General features: G+C 45.1%; 7 protein-coding genes across 7 annotated transcripts; 4 read left to right on the top strand and 3 right to left on the bottom strand.

The window, feature by feature from the left end:
- Positions 1-202: 202 nt before the first annotated feature.
- MCYG_03712 (tRNA wybutosine-synthesizing protein 2) lies at positions 203-1,495 on the top strand (the record flags this gene model as incomplete). The annotated part of the gene is made up of 1 exon (XM_002848160.1): positions 203-1,495. One exon carries the CDS (start codon positions 203-205, stop codon positions 1,493-1,495), a length of 1,293 nt encoding a protein of 430 aa, XP_002848206.1.
- Positions 1,496-1,712: 217 nt separating this feature from the next.
- MCYG_03711 (conserved hypothetical protein) lies at positions 1,713-2,426 on the bottom strand (the record flags this gene model as incomplete). The annotated part of the gene is made up of 2 exons (XM_002848159.1): positions 1,713-2,203; positions 2,303-2,426. 2 exons carry the CDS (start codon positions 2,424-2,426, stop codon positions 1,713-1,715), a joined length of 615 nt encoding a protein of 204 aa, XP_002848205.1.
- A 411-nt stretch (positions 2,427-2,837) lies between these two features.
- Positions 2,838-5,126, top strand: MCYG_03710 (conserved hypothetical protein; the record flags this gene model as incomplete). The annotated part of the gene is made up of 1 exon (XM_002848158.1): positions 2,838-5,126. One exon carries the CDS (start codon positions 2,838-2,840, stop codon positions 5,124-5,126), a length of 2,289 nt encoding a protein of 762 aa, XP_002848204.1.
- Positions 5,127-5,825: 699 nt separating this feature from the next.
- MCYG_03709 (pre-mRNA-splicing factor ATP-dependent RNA helicase PRP43) lies at positions 5,826-8,241 on the bottom strand (the record flags this gene model as incomplete). Its single annotated transcript, XM_002848157.1, has 3 exons — positions 5,826-5,954; positions 6,021-7,890; positions 7,949-8,241. The coding sequence occupies 3 exons, from the start codon at positions 8,239-8,241 to the stop codon at positions 5,826-5,828; spliced, it is 2,292 nt and encodes a 763-aa protein (XP_002848203.1).
- Positions 8,242-8,788: 547 nt separating this feature from the next.
- MCYG_03708 (arginine N-methyltransferase HSL7) lies at positions 8,789-11,513 on the top strand (the record flags this gene model as incomplete). Its single annotated transcript, XM_002848156.1, has 5 exons — positions 8,789-8,896; positions 8,956-9,583; positions 9,727-10,488; positions 10,583-11,253; positions 11,310-11,513. The coding sequence occupies 5 exons, from the start codon at positions 8,789-8,791 to the stop codon at positions 11,511-11,513; spliced, it is 2,373 nt and encodes a 790-aa protein (XP_002848202.1).
- A 188-nt stretch (positions 11,514-11,701) lies between these two features.
- On the bottom strand, positions 11,702-15,616 carry MCYG_03707 (glycerophosphodiesterase GDE1; the record flags this gene model as incomplete). The annotated part of the gene is made up of 8 exons (XM_002848155.1): positions 11,702-11,785; positions 11,875-12,275; positions 12,342-12,636; positions 12,691-12,774; positions 12,932-12,982; positions 13,025-13,083; positions 13,140-15,431; positions 15,481-15,616. 8 exons carry the CDS (start codon positions 15,614-15,616, stop codon positions 11,702-11,704), a joined length of 3,402 nt encoding a protein of 1,133 aa, XP_002848201.1.
- Positions 15,617-16,930: 1,314 nt separating this feature from the next.
- On the top strand, positions 16,931-19,130 carry MCYG_03706 (phosphotransferase family protein; the record flags this gene model as incomplete). The annotated part of the gene is made up of 5 exons (XM_002848154.1): positions 16,931-16,974; positions 17,047-17,078; positions 17,423-17,718; positions 17,842-18,166; positions 18,223-19,130. The coding sequence occupies 5 exons, from the start codon at positions 16,931-16,933 to the stop codon at positions 19,128-19,130; spliced, it is 1,605 nt and encodes a 534-aa protein (XP_002848200.1).
- Positions 19,131-20,082: the final 952 nt, after the last annotated feature.

The raw sequence follows: 20,082 nt of genomic DNA, 5'->3' as shown, positions 1-20,082 counted from the left end.
TCTCAACATATAGCCAGTGGTAGGCATTTACTATATAATAATAATCCTGAGATATGTTCAACCTTTCACCTCCGATATTGAATTTTCCTACTGGACAATCAAACCAGTCACGTGATGACACAAGAATTTCAAGCTTTTCGCATAAATTTGAAGATGAAACCTTGAGGATTGAACAAGCAAATCAGCAAATACTTTCAGGAGGATGGAGGACACAAGATTGAGTAAACAAAATAAAACTCCGAGAAAGAAGGCCATAAACCCCTCTCTTGAAAGGGCAGTGAGAGTGTTTGTTGAGAATCATCTTGAACCCTCATTCTTGACTGACCATGGTATTGACTTGAACTCCTTGCTATCTTCTGTTAGTAGAAGATTCACCATATATGAGCCACTTCTTCTGCTTCCCCCAAATTTCTTTAGCAAAAACCTCCGATGGGAAAGATTCATCTCCCTTTTAAGCAATGTCCAACTTCAAAACTTATACGCCTGCATAGCGCAGATATTCGCACCGATGGGTGTAACTCATGTAGCAGTCAACGCTCCGATTTCCCTTACTACAAATATTGGAACCGAGAACAAGGTCCGAGGTCCAACCAATCTTACCCCTTTATATGGTGATTTTGGCCCAATAATACCCCCTAAAACTCAACATATACACCCTTCGGAGCTAGACCTCCAGCAAGCGTTCTGGGTTAAGGCGGTGCAGAACTCCAGAATAATACAAATCTGGGCACCGTTATACACAATGTTCAGCCGCGGAAACGTTGTGGAAAAGGCTCGAATACTTGGACTAGAATCAAAGTTTGATGGCCTAAACGAACAGCAGCTTCAGCAGCCCCTCCAGGAAATATCCGTCATTGATTTGTACGCTGGCATTGGCTATTTCGTATTTTCTTACTTGAAAATGGGGGTCGCCAGAGTGTGGGCTTGGGAGCTTAATGGCTGGTCTATCGAAGGCCTACGTAGAGGGTGTGAAGCAAATAAATGGGGGATAAAAATACTGAAGGTGGACGGCGAAGGCAGAGTGGATGGAATTGGTGATCTGATTCACAAATTGAATGGTGATAATATTCGGGTGATCGCTTTTCACGGTGACAACTCATTTGCAGTTAATGTCATGCAAGATATCAAAGCTAAGATGGAGGCAAGGAATATATGGAAGCGGATCAGACACGCTAACCTTGGCCTCCTACCAAGTTCTAGAGGTACCTGGAGCGCCGCTACGGCTTTGATAGATCGGGAGAAGGGTGGATGGGTCCATGTACATGAAAATGTTAATGTTCATGAGATACCCGAGACACGGTCCGCAATAATTGCGGAATTCGAAAGATTACAATCAAACACAGGATCTCTTGACGATTATACCATAAGTGGTGTTGAGTGTAATCATGTGGAGGAGGTGAAGACCTATGCGCCAGGAGTGATGCATTGTGTTTTTGATATACATATCCAACCTATTCACATATATAAAACAAGAATGCGAAATGAGAACAGTTAGGTTATGGAACTGTTCTATGCAATATAAACATGGTTGTAGAAGGGAAACAAGCAAACAAAGCATAATACAACAGGTATTAGAAATCTATTGAACATACTAGGTGAAAACCATACTGCGTTGTTGTTAATTCACACATAACCCCGTAAACTTCGTGAAGACACCAGAGGGTATCACACAATATATAGAAAATCAAAGCAGTCAAATGACCAAGAAAGGTCTATGGGCTTGGGCTCTTTAAGAATTTCGCAGGAATATTGGCTACTACAATATCCATACTTTCAAGTTTCTCCAGTCTCAGGCTTTCAGCATACTCTTTATCGTGTTTCCTAAAGTGCTCAATGTCCTCAGGGTGGGTCAAGTCTTCTTCTCGTGCATCGTCTCCGTGGTATTTCTCGAAATGATGAATTTCATATTCATACTCCATGTCACCATGGTGGCCAGGTCCAGTCCCAAAATCGGGCAGCTTTTTGCCTTCCTTCGTAAGGCGTACATAGTCGTTGACTGAAATCACCCCGGTTTTTAGAGGGTCAAAAATATTGAAGACTTCTCGAAGGATCTGTTGCTTTCGTTCCTCGGTTAAAGCAGCATTTGATTCATCATCTAGACCGTACGTTCGTCGAACCTCATCTGTTGTCCATACTCCGGAATTGTCATAATCGTGTAGTGTAAAGAAGGACCTTGCATCGAATGAAGTGATGTGATGCTCCTCTATAATGATCCTTAGAAGTCAGAGATCTATACATATGCAAAATATCACAAAAACAAACGAGCATTCAGCTGTGAAACTTATGGAATAGAATAGCACACCTATCATATGAAGTGTTGGCCAGTCAAACCCCGAGTGATCTTGATTGTCTCCATGCGATCCGTGAGCGTTGATAAAGGGAGCAGAGGCCAAAAGGGCTAACAATATACTCCATGGTCTGATCATTGTGAGATCCAGGTTCCTGGTGATGCTAGAAACCCTTCAATTGCCCTGATTAATTCCTGTTGTACCTTGAATTGCGCCCTCCTTGTGCATCTGATAGAGGAAACGTTACACTATAGAGGCTGAGCTTGTTTGGCTTGTTTGCACCAGGCGTTACTTCTTTGATTATATAATATATCAAAGTCAATTTTGCCTGTCTTGCGAACTTCGAAGAAATACGATATTGGTGAATTATCATAACTGCTGCCGTACTGCTTCCAGTCTACGCTCACCATTGACGTCCGAAAAATGAATTTCTCTGTTAGCATGCGCCAGGGTATGCCTTTGACCTAGATTACGCCTCGCCAACTTCCAAACGTCGCCTTTTTTGCCGGCACATCGCTGCCCTCCGATGCTGCGTCTACATTCCGCATAATGCAGACTCTTTGGCCACGGGCTCAGATACAGGCCTATACCTGCCGGTGTGGCTCTTGTTTGAAAAGCTCTTCTTCAAATGCTGCTACCAGCCGCACTGTGTCCGCAGCAAGTCGAAGACGGATGTTGATCGGGAACAGTATCACCGGATTTTATGCCACCTTATTTGCGACAGCAGTAGCATGGGATACCAGTGTGAAAACAAGAAGACGGATTGAAAGACAACAAGAAATCGAAGCCGTGAAGGCAGAAGTTGAGGCGCTCGAGCTCGACCAACTTCGCCGATTAGAAGCCCTAGCCTCGAGGAAGAGAACTCGGGTGTCAGCTCCATCACAACAACGAAGGGGGTATAGCACATCTATAGGTCCGGATAGATCTCAGCAGAGATATTGTCGTCATTTGTCCACTCAAGCCGCAGGAGCAAGATGTCAAAGCTCAGAAGCACAGCAACTTGATACGGAATTCCTTGACCCAGAGTATGATAACTCTGCTACGCCACACGTCCAATCCCTCCCCAGAGAGTTGACGAATTACGATGCCGACGTAGATCCAAGATCAGAGGCTGAAATAGAACGGTATGAAAGCGATCTTTCGCTCAATGATATTCTACGACAAAGGGCGATCCTGCGGCTAGCCGCACGACAACTCGCAATCAAGATGATATTACGGCCCGCTCTTGCGCATCTATATGCCGGAGTACCGTTTACTTCACGAACCTCCTGCGTTCTCCCAGATATAGATATAGAAAAGCTTCTAGCTGAACTTGAAAATATCCGGGTCAGAATTGCGAAGCTTCGGAGTTCAAGGGATGCATGGTTTGGCGACCTTGCAAGAAATATCACAATAGTGGAGCATGAAAACCTGATCGCGGAGAGAAATGCTTTAAATGAAGATTTGAAGCGAATGTTCGCGATGTACCAAGACGACGAGTTAACGTCCCGAGACCTGCTTATCAAAGTTGCCGAAAATATTCTGTCATCCGAAGAACCATTATCACGGCTTTCCGTGTCTTTAATGATAAGAATGTTTGGTCGATCGAGACAAAATGATGTGGTGAACATGATCATTGATTCGATATTCCCGAACGGCCTTATCCTCGGTGAGGGTGTCATAATAGCGACGTTAGACTTCTTTAACAAGTCTAAAGACTTATATAGGTTCGATGGTTTCCTAAATAGACTACTAGGGGGAAAACTACTACGGGTACCGCAGTATTGGAAACTCACAAAAGTTGGTGACATCGAAATTCCGGTACCACCAAAGGGCAGCGATCATGCAATTTTGAGCACTCTTATATCGTCTGCACTTGGTTTTAATCAACCACAGAGAGCGGATGCTTGGCTTGCTGTCATGAGACATCGTGGTTATGCAGATAACCCCCATGTACTGGGTTCATATCTACGATTTTATTCGCAACGTCAGGACTGGGAACATGGTGGCCCGCTACTTCTGAGGGTGGTAGACTACATCTCTTCCACTATAGCGGATAATGAGGGCCAGTTTGAGCGTTTGATATTGTATATGGCTGCATTCTGCAATTCTTGTGGCAAAGAAAGACTCGGGAATTCCATACTGAAAGCAGCAGCGGCTCATGGCATTGACTGGCAAGATGCGTATAATTCCACAGATGAAAGGATTGTCATTTTGTCAACGTTAGAGCGTTGGCGTGCAGCGGCAGAACTTCCCAGATTACCCGCCTCTCAACTATCCATTGATGAAAGGCACAAAGAATTCGTCAACAGCATCAGGGGAACAATCCAACACGCCGTATCAACAACTGACGACCAAAATGCATCGTTTCAGCAGAAGTATGATCAGCTTACATATGAAATCCGAAATTCCGAATTGACTATCCGTGATATGAAATTCGAGGTAGAGAAGGAAAGCCACAAGCATGATATGAGAAATCTACACTTTAAATTATCGCAGCCAAGCCAAAGCGAATTAATCCGAGAGAAAGTTCACTCCTTGGACTTGGCTATTCGCGACATTGCTCTAGAGATTGAACGGCAAACACGAAAAGCAGAAATGGCTACACTCAAATCACAAATGGATATGATACAAGCTATGCTATCTCACAAGTTTTCGCAGCCAGACACATTCTCGCCTGAGCTATATGTGGCTCCTAAAATAACAACCTCCAAATCCTCATCATTTAACTCTCCGACTCCAATCGAGGTTCAAAGACAGCCTGCGACAAAATTGTCCCCTCAGATCAAAAGGGTTTCAACTATCAAATACTCGCCGTCGAATATTCACAAATCGTACCAATCGTCACCTTCTAATTAAATCCAAATACCCACCGCTAACGCTGTATTTCTTCTCACGCCGTGCTTTACCCTTTTTTCCAACCTTATCTCTCACCCTCCACCCTGAATAACTAACATTCGCGGGTCATCATTTGGCAGCACTTTGTTATATATCATTTGGTCCATATTAGGATATCTTCGTGATGACCTATACCTTCGAACTTGGTTATTTGTACTATTATCATGCATGCGCTAGGAGTTCATATCGTAGATATGGCTCAATGCGGAAAAAGTCGGATAAAGGGAGATCTGACTGTTATGTATTATAGATCCAATCAATGGCCCAATCATCTGGGGCCGTGGATATTTTGCATCTCTACTTGTCTTTGATGATTAATTCTAAATGATTGTGATACACAATTTAATGGATAGCATTATGGCAAATCTCCGGTCTCTAGGCAAAATTTGTGCATTAATTCTTAAAATCTGTACCATGATATTCTATAAACTGCTTTTGACTCGATGAACAAAAAAAAAAACCGTTTGAACGCCTAGATTCAAGGTACAAAACTGGTCTACTGTAGTAAATGGCAGTGTCATCTCTACCATTACCTCAGCGCATCGTTAACCTGTGGTGTTCTATTGCCATAATGACTTAAAGATGGCAGATTGCTAGAAAGCAAACGTGTCATAAAATAAATCAGTGATTATCCTGGGCGTAGTAATAGCGTTGGGCAATTCATCGTCTCTTGCTTGCATCGGATCGCATTTTCTCTTTACGAGATAGCCTTTCGCCAGCTCGAATCAATGCAGACCGAATCTCCCCTTTTGGGAAACTAGATATATCGTAGTATGTCGGTGATATGTCCTGTATGAGGAAGTTAGAAGGTGAAAATAAAGTTTAAAAGCAATAATAGGTGTGTAGAGTGCATACCAATAACCATTCTCCTTTAACCGCAGTGACGGTTCTAATAAAGCTCTTCGTTGTCAAGACAAACTCATTATACAAGACCCATTCCGCCTCATATCCCAAAACTGTGCTGGGATGCAACAAAACTGGGTCGTTGTTATCTTTGATTGTACGATACAAGCTCTTTCCTTGGCTTTCCTTTTTTGCAACTTGCATGAAAAATCCAGCCACTAGTGCGCGGCGAATATTTTCGTAATACTTTTTATCTTCGAATGGTGTAGATACCAATTCAATTTCTTCACGCTCCATTATGCGTTGAAGTTGTAGCCGTACGTTATCGGCGGACTGTAAAGCTCGGAGCGAGAGGAAATGATCATGGCACCATTGTCGCGGGTTAGCCTGTGCTTCAGGCCCCTTGAAGGCATGGTAGGCATTGAGCAGGGTAAGATGGTCGCCATCTGGGTGAGAGAAGAGGTTTTTCATTTCATCTGCACGTTTCCGCTGGGCTACAGGGCGAACAAAAATCTGAGGAACCGACAGTAAGGATGTTATCGAGAGGATTTCGTTAGAGCAGTAAAACTCTGGAGAGCTTATCAGCATCACAGCTAGAGCCGGATCCAAAGGGAACTCGGAAGCCAATCGGCCAAGGGCAGTGAGATTCCCCTCATCATCCAGACATGCCAAGTAATTCAGCTCTTCCAACGCCCGCATCAAAGTCTCAGGAGCGGGAGGATCCATAAGGTCGAAGTGAACCAGGTCGTCGATACCGAGCTTTTTCAAGTCTAGGACTGTAGACGCTAAATTTGAACGAAGGATTTCAGGGTATGTTTGTTCAATAAGTTCCTTTTTGAATGCGGTCTCAGTATAGAGACGGAAGCACTTTCCGGGTCTTGTACGACCAGCACGGCCAGCACGTTGTTGTGCGGAGGCTTTTGAGATAGGAGAGACAAGAAGAGACTCGACACGAATGCGTGGGTTGTACACTTTTTGCTTCGAAAATCCAGGGTCTACCACATACACGATACCATCAATGGTAAGTGAGGTTTCGGCAATGTTTGTGGATATAATACACTTTCTTCCGGGTCGGCCTTTTGACTTTAGCGGCGGCGGTGGAGGCTCGAATATGCGCTGCTGCATGGCAGGAGGTAGAGAACCATATAGGGGGTAGACCTTCATTGGACCGGCATCCACTTCACGGATCATTTCGTCTACTTCAAGAGAAATCTTGCGAACCGCATCCTCAATCTCCTCTTCTCCAGTTAAGAACAGTAATATATCACCTTCCGGCTCCGTTGCGTGGATTTGTAGAACCGTGCGGATCGCGGCTTCAACATAGTCTTGTTCTGGCTCTGGGGTATAGAATATTTCAACAGGATGGGTTCTTCCTGGGACCGCTAACAATGGAGCATCGGAAAAGTAACGTTGAAATTTCTGTGCGTCCAAGGTGGCAGACATGATAATGAGTTTCATATCCGGTCGACGCAGAACAACTTCCTTTAAAAGACCCATGAGGACATCGGTTGCCATTGTCCGTTCGTGAGCCTCGTCAAGTATAATGGTGCTATATCGCTTAAGATCGTGATCGTGCATTGCTTCACGTAGCAGCATACCGTCTGTCATATATTTCAGAATAGTTTTGGAGCTTGTCTTGTCCTCAAATCGGATGCTATATCCGACTTCCTCTCCAAGCGTAACATCCATCTCGTTCGCGACTCGCTCGGCGACTGACATGGCAGCAACACGTCGTGGCTGAGTACAGGCAACTAGTTTCCCACGAAACTGAGGCAGGTCATCGTACAGCACAAATTGGGGAATTTGTGTAGTCTTTCCAGAACCGGTTTCACCAACGAAAACGAGGATTTGCGATTGTTGATAAAGCTTTAGAAATTCATTCCTATTACAAGTTAGTGTCGTGATTGAGAAGGGATGATATGTTGATATGGCAAGCATACCTCTGCTGGTGAACTGGAAGATCGCGACGGGTCTTCAGTATCGAGACATATCTGCTTGAAAATTGGTTGCCTGTAAATGGGTTCACGCCTCCGCTTTCAACCTCATTTGCCATCTCTGCGGTTGTCTCATGTCTCCTGAAGCCTGCGAGAGGCGACTCACGATTTGTTCCATTCGATACATCCTCATTCTCATACATGTGCGCGAGGTACGGATTTGAGCGAGGGTCTGTGTCTGCTGTCGTCTTTAATCTTTTAGCACGAGACCCATTTTCACCATCATCCCTCGTAGCCATGGCGGCGGAAATATATAGGTATACTGTCCACCTGCCTTGTAGACAATATATCTTGCAGGTATTGTTCGCCCGTAGGTCGTTGTCTTTACTTCGTTTTGCTTAAAAGTAAAAAAAAAAAAAAAAAAAAAAAAAATTATATATTCAAGGTTGAAATTTTGGCGGGGGTCCAGATAGGAAAGTAAGCCGAGAAAGCAAGGCAAACCTTCCAAATTTGGCCCTCCCACCATAACTTTCTTATTTTTTGTTTTATTTTCTCCACGAACAACTTTTGATAATTACAGAAATATCACGACAAACGAACAGCTATTCCACAGAATGAGGAAATATGGCTTGTTGAGGCGGATATAGACTTCTGTGTTTATTCTTATGTTGTATCGTGCTTTGGGACATTGGCTTTGCACTGTGATACCAACTGATGGGTTTAGATTCTCTTATCTAGTTGAACTAGAGCAAGGCAATTGATCCCCGCCAGAGCTTTCAACAGTACTTATAATTAACACGCCTAACAGTGTGTTGCTATATCTACGACATTACGCCTGAGAGGAGAATGGCCCAGTCAGATGGGACTCCGCCGGTGTTTGTTGTTGGCCAGCATGAATCCGAGAGGAAGCTGTGCATCACCAATGAAATATCTCAATTGGCTCATGATGGTGGCGTATGATTATTTCCTTTTTTTCCATAATATTCAAGAGCCTGCTACTAATAATTCTTTAGTATGACATGCTTACCACACCAATAACGACACCGCACTTCCAATCGCGTGTTCTTTCTCTACTGTCTGGTCACCTTTCTGAGCTACAACAACCCGTTCAGGACCCAACTGGCACATACTTCACCTCTCGTAACACTTCACATCTTAAAATCCCCTCATTTGCAATGGCGGATACAAATCTACGACCCGATGGAACCAATAATTATGTGGTTGCTGTATCAAGTCGATGGATAGATATGTGCTCCCCAGATCCGCTGATTGCTGATATATCTCGCCAAGTTCTTTTGTTGGAACTGGCCTATGCTGCATTTTGTGGTGTTCATCATGCTATCATCCCCGGGCCGAAGCTCCACCATGGGAATTTGCACGGGGAGGGGTTGATATACTATGCGCGAGCAATCCAAGAAGCTTTGTCTACCGCGCCATATATTCGAGTAAATATATGGCTACCTGTGGTCGATAACCCTGGTTTGGAAACAAATCAAATGGGAGACCTTTCTCCATTTGCAAGACGTGAATATTTGAGTAACTCGTTGACTGAAGCATCCCCACAACTGGATATGTTTGGGACGTGGAATGCATGGAACATTATTAGGAAAGTTTGTAAATATCACACAAGACTCACAGTAGGTAAGGATAATACATTTTTCTTACACCTTAATATTAAGCCCAGGTTTTCTTGCTTTGTTCCCAGCTATCGATCAATATTAGTTATTATTTAGATGTCCCCGTTATATGTCCTGGAACTATGCTAATAATTGAATTTAATCCAGCTCTATCATTACCTCGCCAGCTGCCTCCATCAACTGTGCAGTCAAGGTGGTTATCAGAACCTGTCCGCATTCTTACTTTGGGGGGCACATCGTTTGTGAAGAACCCCAAAAATTTTCCCGTCCTTAGCAAGGCACATCAATCATACATATTCCGTGCAATGAGAGGCATCCCTCCATGGATTTTTCTTTGTGATGTCGGCCCAATTCCTGGACTGGAGAAGATAGATGGTTATTCCCCAACCCCCGCAGAGGCAGCTCAGTCTCCCAGGAAGAAAGAGGATATAACGCCCCATTTATCATACATACGAAATCTAGAGAAGAAGCAACCACTGTGGTCTCGTGTAGAGAACTTTACTCTTGGCTATCAAGACTATCTACAAGCTCCACTGCAGCCTCTCACAGTCAATCTCGAAAGCGTGACTTACGAAGTTTTTGAAACAGATCCAGTTAAATATGAATGGTACGAGCGAGCAATCACTAAAGCTCTAAAAGACTGGAAACTGGAAAAGAAGCCAACTTCGGACCCTAATGGCCGAGTAGTATTAGCTGTGGTTGGTGCTGGGCGCGGGCCTTTGGTTTCTAGGGCAATCCGTGCTAGCGTTGAAGCTGGTGTTGATATAGAATTATGGGCCTTGGAGAAGAACCAGAATGCATTTGTTCATCTCCAGAGACAGAATGAAGCAGTATGGGGCGGGAGTGTGACACTAGTGCATTCTGATATGAGAAGCTGGAAAGGACCAGCCCGCCAGGCGAAAGCCGAAGGTATGTTTTAATTCCTAAGATATTCGACACACAAATTTATGATGTGGCGGGTATCGCCTTGAATAGATGATAATATTCTAACAATATTTTTTAGATGCGGGAGTTGAAAGTAGCAAGCTTTCTACTGTATACTACCCTATCGACATCATTGTTTCGGAACTTCTTGGTTCCTTTGGTGATAATGAACTGTCACCGGAATGCCTTGATGGTGTTGAACATCTTCTAAACCCGACTCACGGAATCTCCATTCCCACTTCATACTCATCACACATCACCCCGATTTCATCGCCACGTCTCTTTGCGGATATTCAAAGTCAGGTCAAATCTAATCCAGCCGCTCCAGAGACTCCATACGTCGTTATGCTACATGCATTCGACTATCTATCTATTACTGCCTCTATAAATCCCATCCTGGGTAGTGCATCTTCTAGCACAGCGGCGTTAACCTCAACCTCAACTCCCTCTACAACACCGCCTCCCATGAAAGAATCGGACACTCCCATCGTTCTAACAGCTTGGTCTTTCTCGCACCCGAACCCTAACATACCGGAGGAATCTAAATCATTAGCTAGGCCTTCAAATTCCCACAACACACGACAAACTAGACTTACGTTCCCGTGCAGCGAGGGCGGAACATGTCATGGCCTGGCAGGATATTTCGAAACCGTTTTATATGGGGACGTTGAGCTATCGACTAACCCCCTGACTATGGATGCAAAAAGCAAGGATATGATAAGCTGGTTCCCTATCTATTTCCCATTGAAGGTATGTGGACTCGGTAACCATCTGGGTTTGAACCTATACTGATATTCTTCTACTAGAGTCCACTATACGTTCCTGAGAACTCCGATATTGTTTTAACCATGTTTAGACAGACAGATGATCGGAAAGTCTGGTATGAATGGTTTGTAGAGGTATTTATGCATCAGAATAGGATAGGGCTGCGTGGAGGCAACCAATCGAAACGAATACGGGTAGGAATGAGTGAAATGCACTCTAGTATCCAAGAGGGATGTTTAATGTAAGAAGAGAACACTGGTGTTGGTTATTAAGCATCGTGAAAAATTATTCTGTCATCATGATGTCGAATATTTGGGCTCGTGAGGGCTGTCATAAATTGATGGCATAAAAGTAATCTTGAATCTAGCTATATAGGTCTTCTGTTTTATTCCCTGAAATAAGTCTATTGCATAACAATGAAGGCGGGCAATCTCTAAGCTTCGACCCCCGTCAATCCCTGTCGAATAGCTAGCACACTATCAACAATCACGGCATCAATACCCTCGCTAACTTGGACCTGCAAACTCGGAAGAGAGTAGTAAGTATATGCAACAACCGAAACAATGATGGATAAAGTCAGTTTACATACAACATAAGAAAACGTACCTTGACATTAGCTGGGTCATTATTTATTGTCCCATAAGAAACGCAGACTAAACCTGACTCCTTTACGACTTTGACAAGCCGGGGGCTAAGCACCAATGGTTCCGCATTAGTGACAATGCCCAGAAGATTCCATCTAGAGGCAAATCGGATAGCCTCTTGGAGGCTGCTAGCCCGAATATCGGCAACAGGGCTCACTCCTGAATCGGTAAGGAACAAGACGGGAATGGAAGGCTGTTTGAAGGAAAGGAGAAGACAGATATCTGGGTTGAAGGATGAGAATATCATGTTCCTTCCTTCGCCATGGTCGTAGACTATACGGAGAACGTTGTCAACAAAGGAGTTTAGTTCCACAGCATATGTGTCCATTTCTTCCTCTTCACTTTCGTGGAGCATAGGGTATTCTGGCAGGAAGAGAAGTGTCAGTATTAGGATCGAATGTGTGGTTCTGGTAGTTGAAAGTAACTCACTCAATTCCATGTTGAAGCCTGCTGATTTTGGTAGCTCTTTGAAGAGTTCTTCTAGTGTTGCAAAAGGTGCTTGTATGTGGTCACCTCGTGAGTTCCCTTTGAAGCCCTTCTTTTTGAAATCCCTGGTATGTTTCATTCTCTCGCTCAAATTGGGGACACCTAATTCTTCCCCAACCGACATAGACCGTGGTCGTGTTTGTAGATGATGTGAGAATCCGCCATCTGAGGTTGGAGTTCCGCTTTGGTTGGAAGCCTGCTTCCCAGCTGGCTTCCGTCCATCACTTATATGAAGAAACTAAAGCTCAGGTTAGTTCCTGTATACTAAGGCCTAGAGTCATGGGAGACACACTTGTTCCAACGTAAGAGTATGGACTGGCGCATCTATTCCTGTTTCGCTAACAAGGAAGTCGTGATAAATAACCGGAACATGATCCTTTGTCAGTTGAACATCTTCATTCCCGCACAAGTTAGCAGTAGACCAATAGGTAGATAAACGAATGAACTCTCGTACCAAACTATAGGAAGATACGGCTTTTAGTAAGTATAAACAATATCACCAATGATCGTTGGGAATAGGCTGCAATACTTACCTCAACATATGACGCTCCCAAGTTTGCGGCCGCGATAAATGACTGGGACCGCTGTTAGGAAGATCAATCATTGTCTGTGGGTTTGCAACACACCTGAACAGTATTTTCACCCAATTGTAAAGAATGGCGTCCTGCGATATTTTTCCCGAGACCTTGAACAAGATAGGTTAGGTAAGTGACGGCTGGCAAAAGGGCGTAATTATATTACCTCGATGGCCAATAACCATAGGCGACGCGATACTCTTCCAATATGTCTGGTCTTCCTTAACCGACATTTTCGGATGGCTAAAGGGAGTTATGACAAGGAAATTAAATGTGACAGATCCAATAATCTCGAGGGTCTTTGCAGCTACTATTGGAACCACAAAGTCTCCCTGTAGGTTAGATCGGTTGGATCCAACAGTGGGCTTGAAACTAGACAGCAGAGCTACTCCGCGGCCAAAGATTTGATCCTTAGAGCCGGCATAAGTAGGGACCAAGTCGAAGACAATTTTGGTCTTCGTAGAATCTGCAGTATGGAAAACTATCGGTTCCGTTGAGATATTGTCCTGGACTGGTAGATCGATAATCTGCGGTTCACCATGAGCACCACTGGCGGAAACAACAATAGATAGCGCAGTGTCAAGCTGTGTTAAATGAGCCTCTGCCATAGGAATGCGTTCAAGGCGTACGGGATCTGCCGTCTTTCTCATATCCATGGTTCCAAGGCTGACTAGAATCATGCTCTCGTCTGTCAAGTAGCGATGACCAAAGGTTTTTATCGCATCAGCTGCACGATCTCTCGAGTTTCGATCATTTAACGAAGACTGAGTTGAAGGGGATGAAGATATTGCGGACTGCGATGCACCATCTGACTCGACACCCCCATCAGAGGTAGCCATGGCTTCATCCAAATGGCGGGCAATATCTATATGACCTCTAAGGGTAGCATGTTCCTTTGCAGTCCATCCAGAAGAGTCAGTGGCCTCAAGGTTGGCACCTGCATCAACTAATAATTTAACAATGTTCAAGTTACCATCCACAGCAGCGATAAAAAGTGGAGTCCATGAGTAGGTATGCTCTGCTAACTCAATGTTGGCTTTCTGCTCATCAGATCCCTTTAGAAGTGCGGCCGCACATTGATCATGGCCAAATCTCGCCGCCGAGTGGAGCGCCGTTTCACCCTGTTCATCTTGATAATTAATGTTCACACCTGCCTCAACTAAGAGGTGAACGATATCGACGAAATTCGCTTTTGTAGCAAGAGCAAGGACGGCACTGGATTTTAAAATATTCCTTCTTATTACTGTTTTATCCTGATTGTTGCCTTTCCAGTTTTCAGAGTCCAGCAGCGCCTTTGTAGTTAAGGGGTGACCGCCAACTACACTCAAATGTAGTGGTGCCATGCCCTCATCATCTTGCCATAGAGGTCCATCGATACCTTCCGAAACATCGAACATGTCCCAGTCCTGGAGATGCTCAATTATGACATCGCAAACGGCTTTAAATCCATACTGTGCGGCAAAATGTAATGGGGTCTTTCCTGAGATATCTCTTGCGAGAAGCGCGGGACGTTGATGGAGAAGCAGATTGTCCAGGAGATACTGTAAAAATACTACGACCGGGCTGTCACGGCTAAGGTGAGTTGGTTGATCCGATTCCATTACGACCGGCCTTTGGGGCTTTAGTGTTGGAGTAGCTGCTGGCGTAATATAATTTGATACTTCGGAAGGGAAGTTCAACACCATGGTAGCCTGTTCGGAGTCCGCCGCTGACTGCGATCGACCAATGGAGATAACCAGACGGTGGATGCAGTTTCGTTTATTAATATCATCTTCTTCCTCAAGAGAGCCGACTCGCTGTAAGAGGGCAACAAGACAAGCTTTGGAGCGGTAGAGAATCGATCGCTGTTGCAAAGACATTAAAACTTTCGTGTAAACAGTTTCTCCTAGTCCATCAGCAGCAACCTTGAGAGTTGGGAGTAACTCGAGGAGAATGTGGGTATCATCTCGCCGAAGAGCATCGTCAACTGCTAGTAGCAAGCTAGTAGGAAGGTTAAGAATTACTTGAGCTGAGGTTTTCTTCAAGGAGAGTGCGGAATGGGTTGAGCTGTTATCATCCATGACTTTGTCATGGCCCAGAACAGACAGCCACTCATTAATGGAGTTAACGGAGTTTAGAAGGCGAGAGTTTGTCGCGAATGGCGCGGGATCAACCTTAGTTGACAGATATCGCATCTGGGCATTTGCACCAGGGAGCTTCTTATCCAATTTCTTGGTGATTTTGATAAAGCCTCGACGATTTACCTCACCGTACCATTGCAATTTACGCAGCTGGCCACGGAGCTCTAATAAAGCTGCCAAGAGATCTTCTATCTCTTCGGAATCTAACTGAGGTAGTGATGCCGTCAGGTGACCGAATCGGTCCTCAAGCAGCTTTAAACGACGAGAACAGTCAGAAAATTTTTTATTGTAGAAACTATCCACATCCTCGAGATTTCGATCAAGGGTGTAAAAGAAGCCTATTGTTGTCAGTAGTATAACGTAGATACCATTGAACAGGGAGCTTACCAGCTAAATCAGGGTCATTGCCCGCTTTTTTCGCGTTGACAGCCGACTTTATCAGTTTCTTCAATGCTTTGTATTTTATATAGGAGGAGCTCCATTCCGGAACCATGTTCCGAGGCAGGTTGCGGCCAAACTTCATTTTGGTGATTTTGTGTGCCTGTTCAGCTATCTCTGGGTATTATCTCTGCCAGTAACTAAAGAAAACGGGACCTCAGTCGAGTTCTTCCTACTTTTCCTCAGATCTTTTTAAACGCTCTTTCCAAAACGGTTAAATGTAGATATTTTGAGGAATCCGAGGATAAAAGCCGTGAGATGACTGTGAACGAACGGAAGTAGAGAAATGCTCTGGAATGGCGCACAGGGATAGCCACAGTCTAAGCAGCAGATCCGCGCAAACGAGCCCGGGGAGAAGTAGAAGCCATGGTGAGCGGTCGAGATGGGAAAGTATAGTTATAGGGATATCAGGTGCGTGTTGATTAGGGAAACAGCTGTGTTCCAAAGCGTTTACCCCGGATTGCCCGTCACTGATTCGTCGGTTATACACGCCTCGTCCAGTCAACTCGATGTCGGTTGCGGTCAAGGAGACTATCTTTGTTCGAGAACGATAACCGTCAAGCTATTGAAAGTGTTAGTCAAGAGATCAACTATGGCCTTTAAAGGGTGTCTAGAAACCCCCAGGCACCCTGACCCGAGGAATATCCAGCGAATAAGAGGGGGTTAGACTTACTGACTGCTCGTACTCTGATGGGCCCTGGGTGTCTTTGTCTATTCTTAATCCTGGATTCAGTCCCGTGGAGCAGCAAGCAACTAGTCAACTAGTCCACTACCAAGCAAACCCAGGCAACGAGGCGGTGAGGTAGTCACTCTACACTTCTGGAGAGCTCCGGCTATCGGCTGGTTCTTTGTCGCAGAGGGGATAGAAAGCTGGTTTTAGTGAAGAGTAGAAAGAGGAGGGCAAAAAAAAAAAATGAGGTAGGAGGCAAAATGATGACTCGATAGGGAAAATATCAACTCGACATCCACAACGACCAGAAACTAGCCTGTAGCTTAGAGCGCGAAGTACTCTCGGTTATCCAAGACGGTCAGCCGGACAGGTAGATATATTATTTGTTCCTTGTTCTTCAAGAAGATGTTTGCTCCGTCTATTCCGAACTGGACGAATTATGTATATACTCGGTCTGATCTATAAGGGAGTCCCTGTCAACTACTATATATACATATATTAACTCTCTCTACATCAACCCGAGGAGCTCTTTGACACGGCTGGAGACCCGCTCTGAGATGGAAAAAGCAAGCAGCGTGACTGGAGCTGCTGCTCTGTTTGGCTCGGTGAATCCTTGTTTATATTACATATGGTTTATGGAGGGACTCGGTGAAACAGGAGCAAACTAGATGATATCAATCTCTGGATCATAACCAAGCAGAGTGTACACTGAGCCAGCATTTAGCCAACATGGCATCAAACCTGGAGATGCAATACAACGTCACCTATAACTTGTAGGTACATACTCCATAGCACCGAGGTGGAGATATATTTGGCCGACATCTCGGGTTTTTTGATCTATACAGCACGGGGACGTGGCATTATAGACAGATGAACGGTATATCAACACTTCAACATATCTTGAGGATGGAAACACTTACTACACAGTAGTCTTCCATCATCCTACATCACTTCTTAACTGTAGAAATGTTGCTTCTATCAGATCATCTTAAAGCTGTTTTTGTTACAGGCAAAAGCGCTTACTAACCAACTACTTGGCGCTTCTTCTCGCCCTTTGATTGGTTAACGAAGCTCTGGACTTCATCAGCTACAAGAACAGCTTGAGTGTTTCCGGCTGAAATATGTGCAGACTGGCATTATCACAGTCTCGCCATGGGCTCTTCTCAGGAAGGCGAGTGCGCTCGTCTAGACGTAATTTAGCATATCACTCATCTGTGCCAGACTGGAATTCGAACGATGAGTTCTTCAAATTCACCCGTGGTCGCTTTGTCGTGGAGGAAGCCGAGAATCTTCGAAGACGAGAGATCAGGTTTGACATGAACAGGCTTGCGCAAGTTGCGGCAGACTCGATCGGCGCTGCTCAGTGTATTTCTGTCAAGAAATACCCCGATGGCATGTTTAGCAAAGCGTTCCTCTTGTCCATGGACGATGGTAGAGATGTCGTAGCTAAGGTGCCTAATCCGAACGCCGGCCTTGCGCACTTTACCACGGCAAGTGAAGTTGCCACGATGGAATTCGTAAGTCTGATCTGATATATATGCCGATGAACGACCCATACGTTTTTGCTAACACCGCTGGTTTCGGAGGCTAGAAAAGTGCTTGATACGCCAACACCTCGTGTCCACTCATGGAATTCACAGGCAAAGTCGCACCCGGTTGGGGCAGAATTCATCATCATGGACAAAGCTGAGGGTGTTCCACTTTCTCAGGTGTGGGGAACGTTGCCGCTATCCCAGAAACTCCAGGTCATTCTGGCCGTAACGCGCCTCCAGAAGCGATGGTTACGTGTTTCATTCTCGAGTTACGGTAGCTTATACTACACCGGAGACGTGAATTCACCATCGGGAAATCACTACATTAAGAATGGCGAAGCTGTCAAGTATTCAGGGTTTGTCGTTGGTCCGTCTACAGGCCGGGACTGGATTGATGCCGGCCGATCAAGTTTGGATATCGACCGAGGTCCATGTATGTGGAAGTTAGGCCATACCATATTTGTTTAGCTGCTGATGAGTATTTTCTAGGGCAATCCATGACACAGTATCTACAAGCAGTCGGAATGCGGGAGACGAAAGCGGTCGAGTACTTGAAACCTCCAAAACAGATTGCACTGCTCTGTGGCCCTCATCTCTACCGACCAGACATGCAAAGGAAGCTCACTTCTTTGGCCTGGTACCAACAAATCATTGATGCTCTCGTACCAAGGGACACTACTATCGAAATGCCGTGTCTTTGGCATGATGATTTGCATGATGACAACATGTATGTGGATCCGCATAACCCCGAAAAGATCACGGCTATTATCGACTGGCAGTCTTGTCATATCTCTCCCCTCTTCAACCACAGTCCCGATCCGGCCTTCCTCGCCTGGGATGGCCTTGAGCCCGAGACGCTCAGTCTCGCCCCAAGACCAAAGCTTTCAGAGCTTTCTCCTGAAGAACGATCGGCAGCTGTGCGCGACTATGCCCACCAAAACATATTTATCGCATGGAGAAAGCTCATGCATGCCAAAAACCCAGATCTGTATCGAGCAGTTGACTTTCGAAAGACTGCAGCATACGGTCTGATATTTCTTGCCCACCGCATGTTCAAATACGGTGATGCGCACTTCCAATCACTTTTCGTCGACCTGAAGGACACATGGGCTGAATTACCTGCCGTCAGCGGCAATAACCCGTTCCCGTTCGACTTTTCTAAAGCAGATGTAGAGCGTATTAAGCTGGATAGTGAGAGCGCAGTAGCAGGGGCAGAGCTTGTTGATAAGCTCAAGGAGGGAATGGGTGATTTGTGGCCAGATAAAGGCTTCATCGAGCATGAACTGTACGATGAGTGCAAAGCTGCCCTCCATGATGCCAAAGTCCAGATCTCGAGGCAATTGGCTAAGACTGAGGAGGAACAGGCTGAATATGACCGCAATTGGCCATTCGAATGATCCATATCTGGGAGTTCTAATAGATTCCTATGTGAACGTGGCATGAAAGAGACAAGTGGAGAATATGACCTGGACTGCTTTTCAGCTGGTGATATTCATCTGTTGCCCACATAAATCCCGCTTGCAATCGCCCCTTTAGTCCAAAGTGCTCCTCATACAGTAGAGAGTCGGTCAGATTGTCCGACGCTCCTGTTGTCAAAATACTGCAGCCAGATGCAGTGCTAAGCTATGTAGCAAGTTCGCTTGGGTTTAGAACAAAGCCTATATCAGAGTTTGCCATAGCATTCTGAGAGCTAATTTAGTCTTCTCGCTTGCTATTGATGGCTTCCCCTTTTTTTTCTTCTGTCTAGCTGCAAGTCTTTATATATAGAAACTGCGGGCTTCAACGCGCCTCACGTGACCCTCTCGCTAAGCTTCTTCGTTGGCTCGCTTGAATATCTGGAGTAGAATCCGCCTTATCGAGGACTATTTACCAGCATGCATGGCCCTGGGGCTTTGGGCGTGCCACCGCTATCTGAGCAGAGCGCTGATTAGTTGAGCTATGGAGGCGGATTTCGGCTCTGCCCGCAGGCAAACCCAACAGCATGGATACATCTGGCTGGGCTTGAAGCGAGTCGCTTATGAGATATCCCCATTTGATGAAGAAGCGCCACCAGCTTTGCGGCCCAAGCTACTGTCTGGTGTGAAGCTTGATACCTATCAGCTGGGCTTTACTGTATATACGTGGAGGAATGATTTGTGCGCAACCAATAACTAGAGAACGCAATGCAGTAACTAGTTATTCCAGATAAGCGTAAAAAAGGGGGTTCGAGCGGTAGAGTCAATGCTATGGCTTTGGCTTGCCACGAGAGGAACATCTAGACCAGCTAGATGAGAAGTTGATAGCTAGACGAGAAATTGATAAATACCTCAGGTCTCTCCCTCTTGCCAGGTCGATTTGTTCAGTACATTC

Source organism: Microsporum canis, genomic scaffold (genome assembly GCF_000151145.1).
Source record: "Microsporum canis CBS 113480 supercont1.3 genomic scaffold, whole genome shotgun sequence".
Taxonomy (NCBI): domain Eukaryota; kingdom Fungi; phylum Ascomycota; class Eurotiomycetes; order Onygenales; family Arthrodermataceae; genus Microsporum; species Microsporum canis.
Note: the sequence above shows the minus strand (reverse complement) of the source record. Positions and strands in the feature narration are given on the sequence as shown.